Genomic DNA, 18,879 nt, shown 5'->3' on the forward strand with positions numbered 1-18,879 from the left:
TCCTCTCATCCAGGGCCTTCTGCTGGGCCCACATGTTCATCTTCCTCTCCTGCAGCTCCATGACATCCTGGGGGGGCCTGGAAGCAAAGGGGGCAGCTGTCAGGGAGGGTGTAGGGAGGATGGGGGTAAACTGCTTGCTGGCAGCTTGGTCCCGTTGAGTTTGGACCTGCGCTGTGCCTCGATCTCCTCCCGACTCTTCCCCAGGACCTCATGCATGGCCTTGAAGAACTCCCAGTGGACACTCTGGGCCCCCAGTCTCTTGGACCTCTCAGCGTTTTTCCTGTATGTGGCCAACATGTTACGCCACTTCAGATCACACTCATAGGCCTTGACTGTGACATCTGTGCTCCCAGCTGCCCTTAGCTTGGCAGTCACTCTCTCAGCCACTGTCTCCCACAGTTTCTTTTTCTTGCACACTGGCTGGTCAAAATCCTGGTCCATTTCGAGGCGGGTTTGGACAAGTTGCCATGTGGCATGTAAAGTCCATACAAACTCTGAAGAAGGGAAGTTGATAAATGTGTATATATAAAAACAATATGATACAAATAAATGACATGTTTTGTTAAATGTTGTTTATTAATTTGTCATGTGTTTTCCTCGTAACCCGTGTTTACAGAAACTTGCCCTATTGAGAAACTTTTTTAGTCTGATAAATATCAGTGATCAACCACAAACTCATCGAGCTCCTCGCAAATAACGATGAATGCAATCTGATGACAAGTTGCACTGATCTGCTTTCGATTTATCTGGATCCAAATTGGACGACGTTGGAGTTTCATCTACTTCAACACTCTCTGTTACAACCGTCTCAATAACATCCATTGTGTTACTCAGTGACAATGAAATTTGTTTGAAGTAGGATATGACAGGCAATTCTAACCAATAATTTAACAACTCTGCTATGGCATGCGATTATTTTTTTCCCCCGCATCAACTAAAACGATGAATATAACAACAACCCCATACTTGTTTCCAGCACCTCCCAGTGAGCGTAGCCATTGCATCGTAGAGCAATATGGAAAATGTAGTTTTTACAGTTCTAACGAAACAATATTTATTTTGCTTACTTAACAACAATTACCGGTTGCTATAGACATGGCTTGAAACGAGGAGTTATTTATAAATGTTTTGAGAAATGTTATTTTTCATAGAGAAATATCTCTTAATTCTGATAGTTGTAAAACAGCCGAGACTACAAGGCCCATGATTAAATAGAACGACCCACCCCTTCACACCCCCCCCCTTTTCGTGGCGCCTCCTGTTTATCGTCCAGCTAAAAGATGGCGTTAGCTGCTAGCTAAAACGATTATTCTTCGTTTGATTGAATTAATTATGTCGGTGGGAATAATTAGTCATTGCAAATACTTTATTACTCTTGAGATGGGACTTAAAAACAGAGATTATAGCATTTGTGTTCGCACCATAACGCACCGTGATTGTTTGTTGGGCCTTCTCGCATACAGAGGCCTGTTTTTTTAGGGAGTGGACGAGAGGTTTACAAACTTCAACTCCCAGCAGCATTGCTGAGAAGTGGGGTCAAAGGGTAATTTCTTCCACTTGTCATGCCGTTATTTGTAGTATTTTTTTGTTATTTTCCAGATTTTTTTGACAAACTTTGGAAATTGATTAAGATGAAAATACACTAGAGGAGATCATTTGTTCACCATGTTTAATACTGTATAACTTTATGATGTAGCCTAAGAAAATTTTAAAGTAAAATGCACAAAAATAATGATCCACATTTCTGCCCCTCAGTCCCCCTGTCATCATCCATGTCATCACTTTATGTCTGAAGTGACTTGTTAGTGACGATAAGCAGAAGAGCAGGTGGGTTGGAGACCATTAGTGGCATCATGGCGTCAAAGCCAGTGCCAGGGATCCAGAAACATGGGACATGGGCAGGCAACCCCAGAGAAGTGTCCTCAGCCTCCCCAGAGACCTCTCTGACCTGGTGCCTGTCACAGCTCTCTAAACCTGGGAGAGCAGCAGCCGAGGACCACAAGCCAGGCACTGCAGGGCTGGACACCAGTGGACACAGACAGCTGGACAAGAGGGTCAAAGCTGGGCAGTGGCGAGCACTGGTGGCCATCCGCACACAGCACATTAAAGGAGGAAGCAGTGGGATAGCTCGATTCCGAGGCCAGGGTGGACTGCACACTCTCCTGGACCTGTTAAAGCACCCTGAGAGTTCCAGGAAGACTCTGGATCTGGTTCTCAGCATCCTGGCTAACTGCTGCACTGAGAGACAGACACGAGTTGAGGTGAGACAGAAGGGTGTAGGACAAATCAGGGTTGCTACACATTTACATTGATTTAATATGAATGTTCAGTATGAAATGTTGGACAGTGGTGACTTACATTATGATATTTAATGTTTTTCTCCACTCTAAAGGTTAGGAAGCTCGATGGAATATCTATTGTGGGCAAGTGACTATCACAATACGTTTGAATCATTCATTTCACATGATGGTGAGAATTTCAGAAATGTAAGTTTGCTCTTCCTTTCTTAGTGGGTATTTTGAAGAAGAATGTAGCCATGGAGACGATCCAGAACAGAGCAGCCCGGGCCTTGGGGAACTTGGCCATGGACCCAGAGAGTTCCACACTTATCCACTCTGCCGGTAAGTTTAAAAAAAAAAGAAAAGAAAAAAAGATTTTGGCTGCCTGTGTCTGTCTGTACATCACTTTCTGATGGTATTTGTGTTTTGTAGTACAGTACCAGTAAAAAGTTTGGAAATAGGGTTTCTCTTTATTTGTACTATTATCTACATTGTAGAATAAGAGGGAAGACATCAAAACTATGAAATAACACATGGAATCACAGAGTAACCAAAAAAGTGTTAAACAAATCAAAATATATTTTTTATTTTTTATTCTTCAAAGTAGCCACCCTTTGCCTTAATGACAGTTTTGCACATTCTTGGCATTCTCTCAACCAGCTTCACCTGTCCTGTTGATAAACAAATGATAGTCACACTAAGCGCAAACCAGATGGGATGGTCTATTGCTGCAGAATACTGTGGTAGCCATGCTGGTTAAGTGTGCCTTGAATTCTAAATAAATCACTGACCGTGTCACCAGCAAAGCACCATCACACCTCCTCCTCCATGCTTCACAGTGGGAACCACACATGCGGATATCATCCGTTCACCTACTTTGCGTCTCACAAAGACACCGGTTGGAACCAAAAATCTCACATTTGGACTCATCAGGCCAAAGGACAGATTTCCACCGGCCTAATGTCCATTGCTCATGTTTCTTTGCCCAAGTCTCATCTTGTTGTTGTCCTTTAGTAGTGGTTTCTTTACAGCAATTCGACCATGAAGGCCTGATTTTCATGCAGTCTCCTCTGAACAGTTAATGTTGAGATGTGTCTTACTTGTACTCTGAAGCATTTATTTGGGCTGCAATTTCTGAGGCTGGTAACTCTTAATGAACTTATCCTCTGCAGCAGAGGTAACTCTGGATCTTCCTTTCCTGTGGTGGTCCTCATGAGAGCCAGTTTCATCATAGCGCTTGATGGTTTTTGCGACTGTACTTGAAGAAACTTTTAAAGTTCTTAAAATTATCCGGATTGACTGACCTTCATGTCTTAAAGTTATATTAAAGACTGTCATTTCTCTTTGCTTATTTGAGCTGTTCTTGCCATAATATGGACTTGGTTGTTTTACCAAATAGGGGTATCTTCTGCATACACCCCTACTTTGTCACAACACAACTGATTGGCTCAAACGCATTAAGAAGGAAAGAAATTCCACAAATAAACTTTAAAAATCTGTAAATTGAAATGCAATCCAGGTGACTACCTCATGAAGCTGGTTGAGAGAATGCCTTGACAGCTTTGCACACACTTGGCAAAGGGTGGCTATTTTGAAGAATCTCAAATATAAAATATATTTTGATTTGTTTAACACTTTTATGGTTACTACATGATTCCATATGTGTTCTTTCATAGTTTTGATGTCTTCACTATTATTCTACAATGTAGAAAATAGTAAAAATAAAGAAAATCCCTTGAATGAGTAGGTGTGTCCAAACTTTTGACTGGTACTGTATAAGTTGAACATTAGATTTTGTCCCTGAAAAATTATTGGTTTTCTGTTTTCGACACAGGTGGTGTTCCACTCCTGCTCCTCTGCGTCTCTCTCGCATCCGCCCCATCCCCTCCCTCTGATGACCCACTGGAAGCCCCTTCCTCTAAACTAGAGTGTGCTCAATCGGCTGCCCGTGCCCTCCTCTACCTTGCAGACACCCCCTCAAACCGCCTATTACTGCTCACCCAGGGTACTCTGACTGCTCTCGCTCCGCTCATTGCTCCAGAGTACCCTCTGGGGCTGAGGAGAGCAGCACTCCGGACCCTCCATGAGCTCACCAGGAGCTGTGGTGTAGAGTGTGCTAGAGAGGTGTCCCGATCTGGGGTTCTAGCTCAGCTAGGTGTCATGACTTCGGGAGAGGCCGCTAAACCTTTGGAGGAGCTTGCATTGAAAACCCTGGCCAACATGTGCACTCAAGGCTGCTTACGTCCTCTGGTGGGTTCCCTGGGGGTAGTCCAGAAGTTTACGGAGGAGGTCAAGAAGGACGGCCTGAAGTCTGGAGTGTTCCTCAAGGCTCTCTGCTTATGCTGCAAAGAGGCAGTGAACCGGGCCAAAGTGAAGGAGAGCGGCGGTCTGGAGGTGTTGATTGGCTTCCTTGGTTTCCATCGGAGCCACCCCCTCGACCGATTGGTCATTCTGGCTTGTGTTGACTTTGTCTATGACGAAGCTGCCCTGGAACAGTTACAAGAATTGGGAATAGTCCCCTTGCTAGTTGCTCGGTTAGTGGAGCTGGCTAAAGGTGAGGAGCCATCTGCTGGGAAGATGGATGTGAGCCTCACCTCTACCATGTTTGCTTCAGAGCTGCTGTCTACGTCATGTTTCGACTCATTTGACTTCCCTCCCCCAGAGGGGAACAGGAAAGAGGAGATGGGGAAGGAGCATGTCCTTGGGTCATCCAGCTTTCTTAGCCTGAGGTGAGTGAACAGACTCACCTTTGCCCCCCTCTGGGTTTGTGCACCTGTGATTTGAGTTTTGTAAAAATGGTTATCTGACCTGTCCTATTGCTGCTCCTCCAGGTCCTGGTTGGTGTCTGAGGGGTTGATCTCCTCTGAGGGGGATCTTCTTGACTCTCCTGGAGGCACGGAGGGAGATTGGGGGAGTCTTCATATCCCCTCTTCTTCTCCCCAAACCTCTTCCACTGACTGTCATTCCCCTTTAAAATGCTTATCTCCTACCCGCTCACTACCTTCCTCCACTCCCTTATCCGCACCCAAATCTCGGAGTCAATCCACCCCCTCTACCTCAACGAGTTCTCCAGCTCAGGTCCACATGTCATCTCCTTCAAAAACCGCTGATCTGTCTCCCTGTGTCCCTTTGCCCTGCTCCACCTCCAACCCCCAAGCCCAGCCCGGCTCCTCTACCTCCAACCCCCGAGCCCAGCCCGGCTCCTCTACCTCCACCCCCCGAGCCCAGCCCTGCTCCTCTACCTCCACCCCCCAAGCCCAGCCCGGCTCCTCTATCTCTTCTCTCCCTTCCCCCACTATCCCACCCCTCACTTCTGTCTCCCCATCCAAGTTCTCCTCCCCTCCACGGAAAAGGCCACGTGTCCCCTCAACCACCCGCTCCAGTGTGGTGCCCCTCGACACCCCTCCCACAGTGTCCCGACCCCAGGCCTACCACCACCCCTACCACCCTGAGCCTTGGGCCCCAGAGTCTCCCATCCTGCTGCTGCTCTCACGCTTCTCTCACGCCACGGACCCCAGCGCTGCTCTGGTCAACTCAGGCATCATCTCTGGCCTACTGTTCTACCTCAGCCAGCATCAGGACCCCAGCGGCAGGTGCTTCCGCATGCTGTGCCGGCTGAGCTGCAACCCCAACTGTCTGCAGGCGCTGGTCAGGACTGGCTCAGTGGCTCTGATCCGCCACCACCTGGTCCAGAGAGGGAGTGACCCTGAGAGTTGGGGAGCTGGAGAGAGGCAGACTGATAGGGTCAAGGCCAAAGTGAAACAGCTTGGTAAGTTGAATTGATGTATGTGGTCATAAAGTTTGGTTTTTAATTTGTGTAATGGTGCTGCTGTAACGTTTTGGGTATAATCTCTTGTGCATATGTCTTTAGGTCTTGCTCTGCTTAGTAATCTACGCGTTCAGTGTGAGTCTGGATTTGGTTCTGGAGTCCTGAGCCATGTGATGCTGTCAGGCTCAGAGTCAGACAAGCTGAACTGTGCCCTGTCTCTACCACTAATAAATGGGTAAGTCAAATTGTCTTGTGTGAAATGGCACTGGTGGAATGTTCTGAAATGTATACCAACTGTAATCTGACATCAACTTGTGTGCCCTAACAGTAACAAGGCTCTCTTGAAGAAACTTCTTCTAGACAACGGTGGTCTACTCTTGGCTCTGGAGCCCCTTGGATGTAATGAGGAAGAGGAAGAGGAAGACCATCACACCAGTGAATGCCGACGACTCCTCTCAGATTGTCTCAACTCACCGCAACATGTCTCCGCCCCCCAGCTCCACTCTCTATATTTCTCCCTGCTGATTGGATGCCTCTCTAGTCTGATGGGTTGCCCCAAAACAGTACTGGCTAAAAGAAGGTGCAGGGTACTCAGTCCTATCAAACCCCTGTCAGTCTCACAAACCGGTAAAGCTTCACCCCCTCCCTTAAAAAAGCCTCGTCTGGTCAATATCTGTCCTTACAATGATTCAACCTTTGACCTCCTCTTCCTGCTGGACGATGGGAGCCAGGTGTCAGCCAATAGGGAAACAGTGGCTGGGGCGGAGGAAACCGAGGTGGTGGGGTCAGAGTACTTCAGGGCCCTGTTGAGGGGGGGCTTTGGAGAAGCTCAAGGGAGAACTGGGGAGGCCATCCCCATCAGGGATGTGAGCCAAGGCATGCTGCTACCTGTACTGCACTATCTGCATGGCTGTCGCCTGAACAAGGACGGAGAGACTGCAGAGGAACAGGGGGATGAGACGGAGAGAGAAGGCAGAGGAGAGTGTCAGATTTTGGGATCCTTGGCCTCTGAAGGACTGGGTGTCTGGAGAGACGGGGCAGAAGAACCCTCACCAGAGGCACAGGGCTTCCAGAAGACCCCCCTAGCTGAGACGATGATGGGGGCCTGTAGGTTTTTGGTGACAGAGTTGCAGAGGGAGGTGGAGGATCTGTGTGTGTCTTTGCTGTCCTGCTCTGCCAAGAATGATGGTCGAAATGCAGACGTTGGCAAAAAGCCTCCATCTAACATGGACCAATATGGGTCAGAGGGAGAGTCTGCTGACGAGAGCCTGGCAAACCGCACATCTGGACTAGAGTTGAGTGGTTCTGAGGCCCAGACAGACTCCTTGGCCCCCACAGTCACAGCAGGCCAGGCTGAGTCACTACATGGCTCTGGACTCCAACCCTGTCAGCAGACAGAGGGTAGACGGCACTCTGCCCCTGGACCAGGCCAGAAGGGCAATAGTGCACCAAAGACAACCTCAGGACTGGAGACTTGTGTCAATCCACTGAAATCAAGTTCTGCCTCAAAGTGCTGCAAAAGACGTTTTAAACTGCGGAGTGTTTCAAACACACAGAAGGTTGCGGATTCTGTACAGGACTCTAAAGTTGGTCCTGGTAGATGGACCCTCCTACCACAGGTGTATTGGTTTTCCCAGCTGTACAGCTATCCTGAACTGGGCAGGGCCTGCCTGTCCCTACTGCTGGGCTCTCAGGGCTCCTCCCAGCCCCGCCCTTCTTCCCTGGCTGCAGACTGCCTGCGCAGACTGGCCAGAGAGGCAGACTGTACAGAGACTCTGAAACGTGACCTAGTGAGTCTGGCCACCATGGCACTGAGCTGAGAGGGGGAGGGCTAGGAGGAAAGAGGGGTGTTGGGTGGTGATGGAGGTGATGGAGGTGAAGAGAGGATCAAATAGGAGATTATTAGGGATGGTATGAGATCATGTGATTGTCTCTCCAATGACACTGAAGTTAACGTTTGCCATTGTGAAAATGATTTTATTTTCAAAAGTCTTTACAACATGATTAGCCTTCCTTCCTTGTGAATATCTGTCTTTGTCTCACAACAAATAACCTTTATATTCCAATATTGGTGTTTACAAAGTAATTGAAGTTTGAATTATTTTCTTCAGAATAGTACATTTATATTTAAAGGAGTCATGCTGCCATTTAAAGGGATGGGTTCTCAGACAATGAATCATGAGGAAATCATTTTTATGTCATGGTGAACTGTAAACTAAGTTGTATTATAATTAAAACATTAGCATAATGTAATATGCTAAATACTTTTGTTGCATGTAATGTTAACTTTTTTTATATTTTCAGTTTGATTTTGAAATTTACACAGAGCTGTCCTGTAAATGTCCTGTATTGACTTGGATGACTAATAATCAGGGTGGGACTGGGTGTTGTATATGCTGTAAATAAAGAGAACTTTAAGAGGAGCTGCAAGTTGAAGATAACAGACATCAGCTTTCACTCATGTGAATCCACGCTCCTCAATAAATCTGTTTATATGTCTTTCTCTTTTGTCCTGTCTGAAAAGGCATGCTGTATCTAAAGGACAAGACAGATCAACACGAATGTTGGCCATGCGCACTAGATCACCTGCTAAGTGCTCAGATGAACAGTGGTGATTTAACATGTAGAATTGTCGGGAAATGAACAGAAAATGACAGCCAATGTTCTGTGGTCAGAGGCAAGAGCAAGGCCACACCCACTACGCACAGCCAACGTCTGTTTTGGTCTGTCTTGTCCTCAATGTATGTTTGGTGTTCAGAACTGAAATATATGTATGTTTAATGTATGTTTACATACTAGTTCCATTCATCTTACACAAAATAACATCAGACAGTTGGAGGTAAACAAATGAGAAGCCACTCAGTGTGTGTGATACAGTAAAACTAGTATATTTTTTATTTCTATCTGACTGGGAGCACCACAGTCAGTAGTGTTGCTAATTGGCCCCTTGGTCAGTAGCATAATGCCAGGTTCATTAGAGCTATAGATTAGAGCTATTCAGCATGTAGCAATCAGGGAAGGTGGATGATCATCATAGAGTTAGGAGGTTCCCTTAGTGGCGGGTGCCCTCATAACCCTCAGGAAGAGCATTTTCATGAGGGTTGTGGAAGAGAGAGTGGTTGCCATCACCCCAGGGCCATTTCTGAAAGAGAAAGTTGTTTTCATCATTCAGGATAGATTGGATAAAACTAGACCTATGTTCAGAAAGACATCCCACTACTACTACCAATCCTAACATGTAGATGATTAACTGTGAGTGAAGTTAGTCTGAGGATGTGGCTACATCTGTTGGTTATCAGAGTGTCTCCTGTATCACCTTGGTGCGGATGCGAAGGTGTGAGTAGGCCACAAACTCAGGGGGTTCATGGGAGTGCTGCTGCATCTTCATGTAGGCGTTGGCGATGCAGACGGCCACACCAGGTAGGGCCAACACAAACGACAGGATCTTCCAGGTCCTAGCTGTGGGGTTCAAACCAGTTCCGCTAGATCAGACTCAACGGTTCTGTGTGACCCTGAGTTAACAAGGCTTGGGTACATCACAACACCAGCATAACTAAGTAACAGAGCAGCTCCAAAATACTGATGATCCAGTTCAGATTTCAGTGACTCGGCCTTGGTTCCTTGTCTCAGGCTCTGACAGGCAGGACAGAAGCGCCTCAATTACAATATGATACATTTGTAAGTCACCTGACAGGCCTAAATACAGCAGAGCACAAACATTTAATGAATGTAAGAGGAAGACTGCCAACTTTCCACAAACCTCTGTTAATGTTAAACCCAGAAGCCCAACTCAACACAAAAGGTGCAGGCAGTAGAGCAGAGAGAATATAACACAATATGTGGAGTTAAGTACGTTACACACACCTGATCCTCCCTCATGGCCTGCGTGTGATGCAGCAGCTAATACCCTGCGGGCCGCCATCGATGCAGGAGACGCCATTCCTGTGGAGTACAGACAGACAACTTTTAAACCAATGGACAGAGGATATAACTGGGAATTAGTTTCCATGTTTGTGTAGACAGAGAGGCAGTAGGCTATGTTCAGATGTGTACATTTATTCCTTTTAGAAAGGTGCTATTATATTTATAGGTCATTTATTACACCCTATAGACAAGATGAAATAATCCAGGTCTAGGCCCACACTTTATCTATGTCAAAGGTTTGTATTGTGGCTCCTCTACCCCAGCAATGGCACACACAGTAAGTAGGTCAAGCTAAAGCTCTCAATAAACCTTCATAGATAAGATACCCCATTAAAATGGTTCACAATACATGTTAACTGGCAGTAAATGTCTAACCTAGTCATTTTCAAATGAAGTCAAATACATTTTATAAATATTGGGTTTTAAATACCTAAATGAAAAGAAAAGTTAAGTTAAAAACAGTCAGAAGCCATGCCAAAGGCCTGTTGATATTACTGGTGATCTGAAATGAGAAACACTTGGGAAGAAAAAATTAAACAAATACCATAGAATTGTAAAAACTTTCTGTTCTTTATCCAAAAAGTTTAACTCACCTTTAATTTTGTTGGTCAGTCTTTTGTCCCTTTCTCTTTCTGCACCTTTGTGTCTGTTTGTCCTTCAGCCTGTCCTGGACTGAACAGAACTGTGAGACTCCTCCCTGTTGCAACCTGTCTGTCTGCCAAGAAATATCAAGTTTATATTTGGTCAAGTGCAAAAGGCAGGCCGGAAGATCTGTGATAGAGAGGAAGAAGGAATGGAATGGGTGTTTGACATTGTCTGTTGTGTTTTTGTCTCTTTGTAAACTGCACATGAGGTGTGTGTGTGTGTGTGTGTGTGTGTGTGTGTGTGTGTGTGTGTGTGTGTGTGTGTGTGTGTGTGTGTGTGTGTGTGTGTGTGTGTGTGTGTGTGTGTGTGTGTGTGTGTGTGTGTGTGTGTGTGTGTGTGTGTGTGTGTGTGTGTGTGTGTGTGTGTGTGGGTGTGTGTGTGTGTGTGTGTGTGTGTGTGTGTGTGTGTGTGTGTACTGAAAAATTCATTAAAATCTGCGGTAGACCTATCAAACCAACGCAGTGTACAGGAGGAGTAGGATCACCCTGTTTGAGGAGAACTTTCCTGCAATGCTGGAAATTTAAAACTTCTGAACTTTGTAATTTGCACTTTGAAATTTCAGACTTGATTTTCCGCTACGAAAAATATACATTAGGCTAATTATAATCCACATAATAATTCACAGTTTCTGTTGCTGCAGGATTATTTTCCTGCTGTGTAAATGCTAGGCACTTTTGCACTTGACCAAATATAAACTTGATATACTAGGCACTTACACTAAAACCGGCTAAAATTAAGATCCTACACCTGTAATAGTAGTAGGTCCCAGTTTTGTTCAATTTAATTCTGCGCATGACCACATGCACGTGAGATTGATAGATTACCATGAACGCCATCACATGTTGATCAGATCGGGAAAAGGTCTGAAGTGGGAAAATAGCGTCTGATGAAGCTTTGAAATAGATGGTCTGTATTTCCTTTATGTTTTTGTTTAAGAGTTCACAAGAAGGCTAATGTGTCAAGCAATTCATCATGCCTAATTTCATAGGGTTGGCATTTGTAGATAAATGTATTTTCATCAACTATACTTCAGTTGTACATAGAGAATGGGCGGTGTCCGCCCGTGTACAATCGGAAGTTGTGAATATGACTGATAGGTGTGTCTGCTAATCATGGTGCAGCTGACCTGTGCCTTTAATTTACTGAAGTCTGACTTGAATTTGGTCCAGCTGGAACTTGTACAAGTTCAGAAATAGCTCTCACTGTGTGTCACAGGGTAACAGTATGCCCTGATCTGCGGCCGGTTAGTCAGTGGCAGTCACAGTGCAGCACCCATGCCTCTTCCTAGACAGTGAGCGTTCTATACCTACAGACTGCAGCCTGAACTTTGTATTGCTTAATGTTGAGCTATCTCTCGCATAGTTGGGCTGGACGTGCGTGTGTGCGTGTCTGTCTGTGTGTGTGTGTGTGTGTGTGTGTGTGTGTGTGTGTGTGTGTGTGTGTGTGTGTGTGTGTGTGTGTGTGTGTGTGTGTGTGTGTGTGTGTGTGTGTGTGTGTGTGTGTGTGTGTGTGTGTGTGTGTGTGTGTGTGTGTGTGTGTGTGCGTGTGTGCGTGCATGTCAGATAATAGTGTCCGTGGTGTAGGCCTACCGTATTGAAGCTGACAGAACCATAGGTTTAATGCTGCACATTTGGGTTTGAAATTAAATAATGAATATTGACATTCAAAGACGAGATAGCAAATAGGTCTAGAAGTGTAGTATTACTTCAGTATAGATAAATATCATATCAGAACAGTAGCGGTGCGTGGGTAAGAAAAGCCATATTACAACCTATGTGTTGTAATAATTGCATTGTTTGCTCTATAACCTGTTAGTTCATGTGCCTTGCGGCCTTGATATATAGACCTAAAGGCCGAGACAATAAGAAGACACAGTGGCAGAATACATTCAACTACAGCTTTGTTTCATCACAAAACCGACAAGCAACCTCTGTCCTGTGAAGTCCACAAAGCATATTGCATGTAACAAACAGTTACATGACCTACAGCAGGGTCAAGCAAGTTACTGTTTCCAACATTTTCGGACCACTAAACAACTATGGATTTAGAAGCACTGTGTCACGTTCCTGACCTGTTTTCTATTGTTTTGTATGTGTTTAGTTGGTCAGGGCGTGAGTTGGGATGGGCAGTCTGTGTTGTTTGTTCTATGTGGGAGTGTGATTGTTAATTAGCCTTATATGGTTCTCAATCAGGGACAGGTGTTATTCATTTCCTCTGATTGAGAATCATATATAGGTTGGCTGTTCTCACTGTTTGTTTGTGGGTGATTGTCTTCCGTGTCTGTGTCTGTGCACCACACGGGACTGTTTTCGGTTTGTTCGTTTCATGTAGTCTATTCCTGTTCGTGAGTTCTTTCGTGTCTTTATGTAAGTTCCATGTTCAGGTTTCGTCTACGTCGTTTTCTTATTTTGTAAGTTATTCAAGTGTTCTTCGTGTTTCGTCTTTATTTAATAAATTCATTATGTCATCATACCTCGCTGCGTATTGGTCCACCGATCCTTCTCTCCTCTCCTCGTCCGAGGAGGAGGAAGAGCTAGAGCACCGTTACACACTGTGAGTTACCGCAAGTCGCAAAGAAAACAGCAACTGCCTCCACTATTCCAGCACCATTTCAACTTCAACATTTCAACATCATCAAATCACCTATGCTTAGTCTAATACAGTGACAACTAAAAGATACCAAAAACATTCACTCCAATCTACGTAAGCAAAATATGATGTGGCTGTTGATGTTTCTGATTTCTGTGTGCGTGGGTGCTCGTTCGTGCAAGAGGAATAAACATGTTGATTCACCCTACTTGGAGAGAAATGCCAATGCCATCCTCCTCTCTTTCATGTTGACGAAACGATCTATCACTTTGTCATACAGTACACAAATGTATTGTTGTTGTCTTAGGTTACCTGGCTAAAATGCTTGCTCGCTAGCCTAACTTCCTTTCATGGACCATGTTAGCTAGTTAACAATAGCCTTCTAAATCTTGCTACATATTGAATGTCCATCCTCTCAGGCCAGGGGCACAATGTATGAATTAATGGTTGGATCAGAATCGGAGTAATAATCATTGGCCAGTACAGAGAATTAAGTAAAACCACAAGTCTAAATCCCTATCTCCATACATGGCTAAATTAGGAAAGGGACAATTTTAGCTAGCTAGCTAGCCACAGGAGGACAACAACGCAATGAGATGCAACAATTTTGAGATGCAACAAAGTTGTTTCTGCCGATGACTTATGCTCTCCATACGATTTAATAGGAGTCACAACAAATCCAAGTTGGCTTCCCTTGACACTTTTTTTTGGTGTGCTAGGAACATTCACAGTTGAGCTCACTCAGTTTAGCTCAATGCTGACTGGCTATTATTTTATACTTTTTTCATCATGGGAGGTCAAATGCTCGCTGGCTTCCTTTACATTCAATGCTACAGGTGGCTACAATGTCATACTCTTTTGGAACTACACATACAGTGTCAGAGGGGCGCTGTTTCACTTGCTCGGATGCTTTCTCCGGTGAGATACAGTACACAGTCATGCCTAAAAGTTTTGAGAATGACACAAATATACATTTTCACAAAGTCTGCTGCCTCAGTGTCTTTAGATATTTTAGTCAGATGTTACTATGGAATACTGAAGTATAATTACAAGCATTTCATAAGTGTCAAAGGCTTTTATTGACAATTACATGAAGTTGATGCAAAGAGTTAATATTTGCAGTGCTGACCCTTCTTTTTCAAGACCTCTGCAATCCGCCCAGGCATGCTGTCAATTAACTTCTGGGCCACATCCTGACTGATGGCAGCCCATTCTTGCATAATCAATGCTTGGAGTTTGTCAGAATTTGTGGGTTTTTGTTTGTCCACCCGCCTCTTGAGGATTGACCACAAGTTCTCAATGGGATTAAGGTCTGGGGAGTTTCCTGGCCATGGACCCAAAATATCAATGTTTTTTCCCCCGAGCCACTTAGTTATCACCTTTTCCTTATGGCAAGGTGCTCCATCATGCTGGAAAAGGCATTGTTCGTCACCAAACTGTTCCTGGATGGTTGGGAGAAGTTGCTCTCGGAGGATGTGTTGGTACCATTCTTTATTCATGGCTGTGTTCTTAGGCAAAATTGTGAGTGAGCCCACTCCCTTGGCTGATAAGCAACCCCACACATGAATGGTCTCAGGATGCTTTCCTGTTGGCATGACACAGGACTGATGGTAGCGCTCACCTTGTCTTCTCCGGACAAGCTTTTTTCCGGATGCCCCAAACAATCGGAAAGGGGATTCATCAGAGAAAATGACTTTACCCCAGTCCTCAGCAGTCCAATCCCTGTACCTTTTGCAGAATATCAGTCTGTTCCTGATGTTTTTCCTGGAGAGAAGTGGCTTCTTTGCTGCCCTTCTTGACACCAGGGCATCCTCCAAAAGTCTTCGCCTCACTGTGCGTGCAGATGCACTTACACCTGCCTGCTGCCATTCCTGAGCAAGCTCTGTACTGGTGGTGCCCCGATCCCGCAGCTGAATCAACTTTAGGAGACAGTCCTGGCGCTTGCTGGACTTTCTTGGGCGCCCTGAAGCCTTCTTCACAACAATTGAACCGCTCTCCTTGAAGTTCTTGATGATCCGATAAATGGTTGATTTAGGTGCAATCTTACTGGCAGCAATATCCTTGCCTGTGAAGCCCTTTTTGTGCAAAGCAATGATGACGGCACATGTTTACTTTTAGGTAACCATGGTTGACAGAGGAAGAACAATGATTCCCTCCTTTTGAAGCTTCCAGTCTGTTATTCGAACTCAATCAGCATGACAGAGGGATCTCCAGCCTTGTCCTCGTCAACACTCACACCTGTGTTAACAAGAGAATCACTGACATGATGTCAGCTGGTCCTTTTGTGGCAGGGCTGAAATGCAGTGTAAATGTTTTTTGGGGATTCAGTTCATTTGTATGGCAAAGAGGGACTTTGCAATTAATTGCAATTCATCTGATCACTCTTCATAACATTCTGGAGAATATGCAAATTGCCATCATACAAACTGAGGCAGCAGACTTTGTGAAAATTTATATTTGTGTCATTCTCAAAACTTTTGGCCACGACTGTACATTCAGCCTCTTGTGATTTGAAGGAAAAGGATTAAACACAAAAAAATCTTGGTGAATTTTGTGGGGAAGCCTGGCCTCTCTTGGCATCCATGAATGCACGCCACTGATAGTGAACCAACCAACTCAATGTTTTTTTTTACAGTCTGGGTACAGTATTTTTACTGACCACCAGATGGGGCATTGTGTGCCTATGGCAGGATATCCAATTGACAAAGATTTTCACCCTCCTGTTTGGTGTTTCTCTAACTTGCCTAGATGTCCATTACTTCTCCCTCAACATCCATATGTGATCCTAGAGAAAATTATGCCTTACTGTATTTTCCCAAATATTTTTTAACCTACTTTCAGTCGGCTATTAGTTCCCTGAAATCAGTTCAACTCCTCTTCAGCCTACAAGACTGTCTTTTTGTGTGTTTATGATGTGTGTGTAACCTTGTGAATTTCCTCTATGTCTCTGTGTGTGATGTGTGTGTAACCATGTGAGTTTATTCTGTGTCTGTGTGTGATGTGTGTAACCATGTCCATTTGTCTGTATGTGATGTGTGTAACCATGTGAGTTTCCTCTGTGTCTGTGTATATGATGTGTGTAACCATGTGAGTTTCCTCTGTGTCTGTGTGTGATGTGTGTAACCATGTGAGTTTCCTCTGTGTCTGTGTGTGATGTGTGTAACCATGTCCGTTTCCTCTGTGTCTGTGTGTGATGTGTGTAACCATGTGAGTTTCCTCTGTGTCTGTGTGTGATCTGTGTAACCATGTGCGTTTCCTCTGTGTCTGTGTGTGATGTGTGTAACCATGTGAGTTTCCTCTGTGTCTGTGTGTGATGTGTGTAACCATGTCCGTTTCCTCTGTGTCTGTGTGTGATGTGTGTAACCATGTGAGTTTCCTCTGTGTCTGTGTGTATATGATGTGTGTAACCATGTGAGTTTCCTCTGTGTCTGTGTATATGATGTGTGTAACCATGTGAGTTTCCTCTCTGTCTCTGTGTATATGATGTGTGTAACCATGTGAGTTTCCTCTGTGTCTGTGTGTGATGTGTGTAACCATGTCCGTTTCCTCTGTGTCTGTGTGTGATGTGTGTAACCATGTGAGTTTCCTCTGTGTCTGTGTGTATATGATGTGTGTAACCATGTGAGTTTCCTCTGTGTCTGTGTGTATATGATGTGTGTAACCATGTGAGTTTCCTCTGTGTCTGTGTGTGAGCCAGCCTGTCCTTTTATAAGTGTGAATCCTTTATTTTCACACTATTTGTTGCGCGTTCCCGTCTCTGTCTGAGGAGCTTCCAGCTCCAATGCAAACAGCAGTGAGAGCCAGGCATGAAGTCAGCCTGTCAGGGTTAGGGTTAGCCAGTCATGCAGGCAAGCAGTCTGGCCGTCTGGCCCTGTGTTATTGTAGGCACATGTTATGTTTTACTGTGCGCGTGCATACGCACTCATCAAGGCTCACATTGAAACACACATTGAAACACACACACACACACACACACACACACACACACACACACACACACACACTTCTTCGAAATTGTTCACTCAAGCACACAATCAGTCTCACACATTCCCATGTTTCCACTCTTTCCAGCTCTCTCTTACCACATACACCTGTTTATGTGAACCTGGCACACACCACTGCATTGAGACACCTAGACTCAACAATGTTCAAGTGTACACACACACGCACGCACACACACACACACACACGCAAAGCTCGCACACTATGACTGTATGCTTTCAAAATGCCAAGATAAAGATTGAGATGGCATGAGCAGTTAGTGCCACCCTGGCATAGCGTTGACAATAAGTTGAGAGCATGTGCCCTGTTAGACGAGTCGAATCAGGCCATGCCAGCTCCAGAGGGGCTCCTGGGTCTGATATAGACCGTTCAGTTCTCCTGCCCCAATAAAGTCACTTCACGCTTACACCAGACAAAAATAACTCAACCAAATTCTTTCTAGTTATTTTCTTTCTTTGTCTTGGTTTAGTCACAGAAATGACATGGTTAACCATGGTCACATCCATGTTGTCTGTATCAGATGTATTGTGAGGCGTGATCCATTGTTGTTTAAAGTCATTTTGTAGTGGTACAGAGTTGCTATCCAAACATTACAACATCGGTCTTGAAAACATAGTATACTGTGCATTTGATGAGGGCGCCTCGAACAGCTAGTCCGTCAATTCCTGTCTGTATTTTTTATGACCCTGAACTGAATTTAAACATTGTTCTGCATCACTGTCTTGGACAGTACCAGGGCTCATTTGTATTTTTCACACACTGTCTGGTGGGTAGCAAATGAGGTTGGGACTAGGCAAATCATGATCAGGTGAAGTAGAAATGTTTAAAATCAAGACCTGTGACTATTACGTTGTTGGAAAGCTTTTCATCTCTGCCGATTGCACGAAGGCTTGAATATTTCCTTTAGAGGTTTTGACTGTCGTTCAGTAGGAAGAGAGGGAAGAGGTGAGGGATGGAAGATAAAGAAGCTCTGTAAGGACACACCTTAATGTGAAATTCTATGAAAGTGGAAATTGCAAACAGCATAGACAGGGTAGATATACTGCCTTGGATGTGGAGAGATAGAGATGCAGGGAGAAAGTGAATATTGAGAGTTAGAGGACATGTGGAAACAGCTATCAGGGGAATGAGATGGGCAGTAGAGATGTGGAGATAATGACGCAGAAGGGTCAGAGAGAGGATGCTTAGGAGTGGGTGTAAAGTGGGAGGGGTCTGGTCAAGACACAGGGCAAAAGGTTCAGAGGTTTAATTCCCTGTGGGGACAGTCAATCTCTCACTATGTTCACTAATGCAAACATGTGCACCCAACAGTACTGCGTTTACTTATACACTGAACAAAAATATAAACGCAACATGCAACAATTTCAAAGATTTGACAGAGTTACAGTTCATATAAGGAAATCAGTCAATTTAAATAAATTCATTAGGCCCTAATTTATGGATTTCACATGACTGGGAATACAGATATGCATCTGTTGGTCACAGATACCTTAAAAAAATGGGAGGGGAGTGGATCAGTCAGTATCTAGTGTGACCACCATTTGCCTTATGCAGCGCGACACATCTCCTTCGCATAGAGTTGATCAGGCTGTTGATTGGGGCCTGTGGAATGATGTCCCACTCCTCTTCATTGGTTGTGCGAAGTTGCTGGATATTGGCGGGAACTGGAAC

General features: G+C 44.7%; 2 protein-coding genes across 4 annotated transcripts; one reads left to right on the forward strand and one right to left on the reverse strand.

Annotated features, from left to right (window-relative positions):
• Positions 1-1,240: 1,240 nt before the first annotated feature.
• On the forward strand, positions 1,241-8,551 carry armc5 (armadillo repeat containing 5). Of its 2 annotated transcripts, XM_071326817.1 has the most exons (8): positions 1,241-1,543; positions 1,756-2,261; positions 2,393-2,423; positions 2,511-2,621; positions 4,114-5,008; positions 5,111-6,048; positions 6,151-6,283; positions 6,377-8,551. In XM_071326817.1, the coding sequence occupies exons 2-8, from the start codon at positions 1,854-1,856 to the stop codon at positions 7,866-7,868; spliced, it is 4,008 nt and encodes a 1,335-aa protein (XP_071182918.1). In that variant the 5' UTR covers positions 1,241-1,543; positions 1,756-1,853; the 3' UTR covers positions 7,869-8,551. The 2 variants fall into 2 exon arrangements, with proteins under 2 accessions (XP_071182918.1, XP_071183007.1); XM_071326906.1 differs by lacking the exons at positions 1,241-1,543; positions 2,393-2,423 and having other exon boundaries at positions 2,125-2,261.
• Positions 8,552-8,915: 364 nt separating this feature from the next.
• Positions 8,916-10,701, reverse strand: cox6a2 (cytochrome c oxidase subunit 6A2). Of its 2 annotated transcripts, XM_071327099.1 has the most exons (5): positions 10,566-10,658; positions 10,403-10,489; positions 9,913-9,990; positions 9,365-9,507; positions 8,916-9,190 (listed from the first exon to the last, which is right to left on the reverse strand). In XM_071327099.1, the coding sequence occupies exons 3-5, from the start codon at positions 9,986-9,988 to the stop codon at positions 9,101-9,103; spliced, it is 309 nt and encodes a 102-aa protein (XP_071183200.1). In that variant the 5' UTR covers positions 9,989-9,990; positions 10,403-10,489; positions 10,566-10,658; the 3' UTR covers positions 8,916-9,100. The 2 variants fall into 2 exon arrangements, with proteins under 2 accessions (XP_071183200.1, XP_071183119.1); XM_071327018.1 differs by lacking the exon at positions 10,403-10,489 and having other exon boundaries at positions 10,566-10,701.
• Positions 10,702-18,879: the final 8,178 nt, after the last annotated feature.

This window comes from Salvelinus alpinus, chromosome 1, assembly GCF_045679555.1.
Source record: "Salvelinus alpinus chromosome 1, SLU_Salpinus.1, whole genome shotgun sequence".
NCBI lineage: Eukaryota > Metazoa > Chordata > Actinopteri > Salmoniformes > Salmonidae > Salvelinus > Salvelinus alpinus.

Bases quoted from the DNA above. Each gene is read 5' to 3' on its own strand.
- cox6a2 (XM_071327018.1), bottom strand. From the start codon at position 9,988: ATGGCGTCTCCTGCATCGATGGCGGCCCGCAGGGTATTAGCTGCTGCA. The intron at 9,508-9,912 runs GTGTGTGTAACG...TGAACCCCACAG, and splicing joins AGGCCATGAGGGAGGATCAG to CTAGGACCTGGAAGATCCTG. The intron at 9,191-9,364 runs GTGATACAGGAG...TTTCTCTTTCAG, and splicing joins ACCTTCGCATCCGCACCAAG to AAATGGCCCTGGGGTGATGG.
- armc5 (XM_071326817.1), top strand. From the start codon at position 1,854: ATGGCGTCAAAGCCAGTGCCAGGGATCCAGAAACATGGGACATGGGCA. The intron at 2,622-4,113 runs GTAAGTTTAAAA...TTTTCGACACAG, and splicing joins CACACTTATCCACTCTGCCG to GTGGTGTTCCACTCCTGCTC. The intron at 5,009-5,110 runs GTGAGTGAACAG...CTGCTCCTCCAG, and splicing joins TCCAGCTTTCTTAGCCTGAG to GTCCTGGTTGGTGTCTGAGG.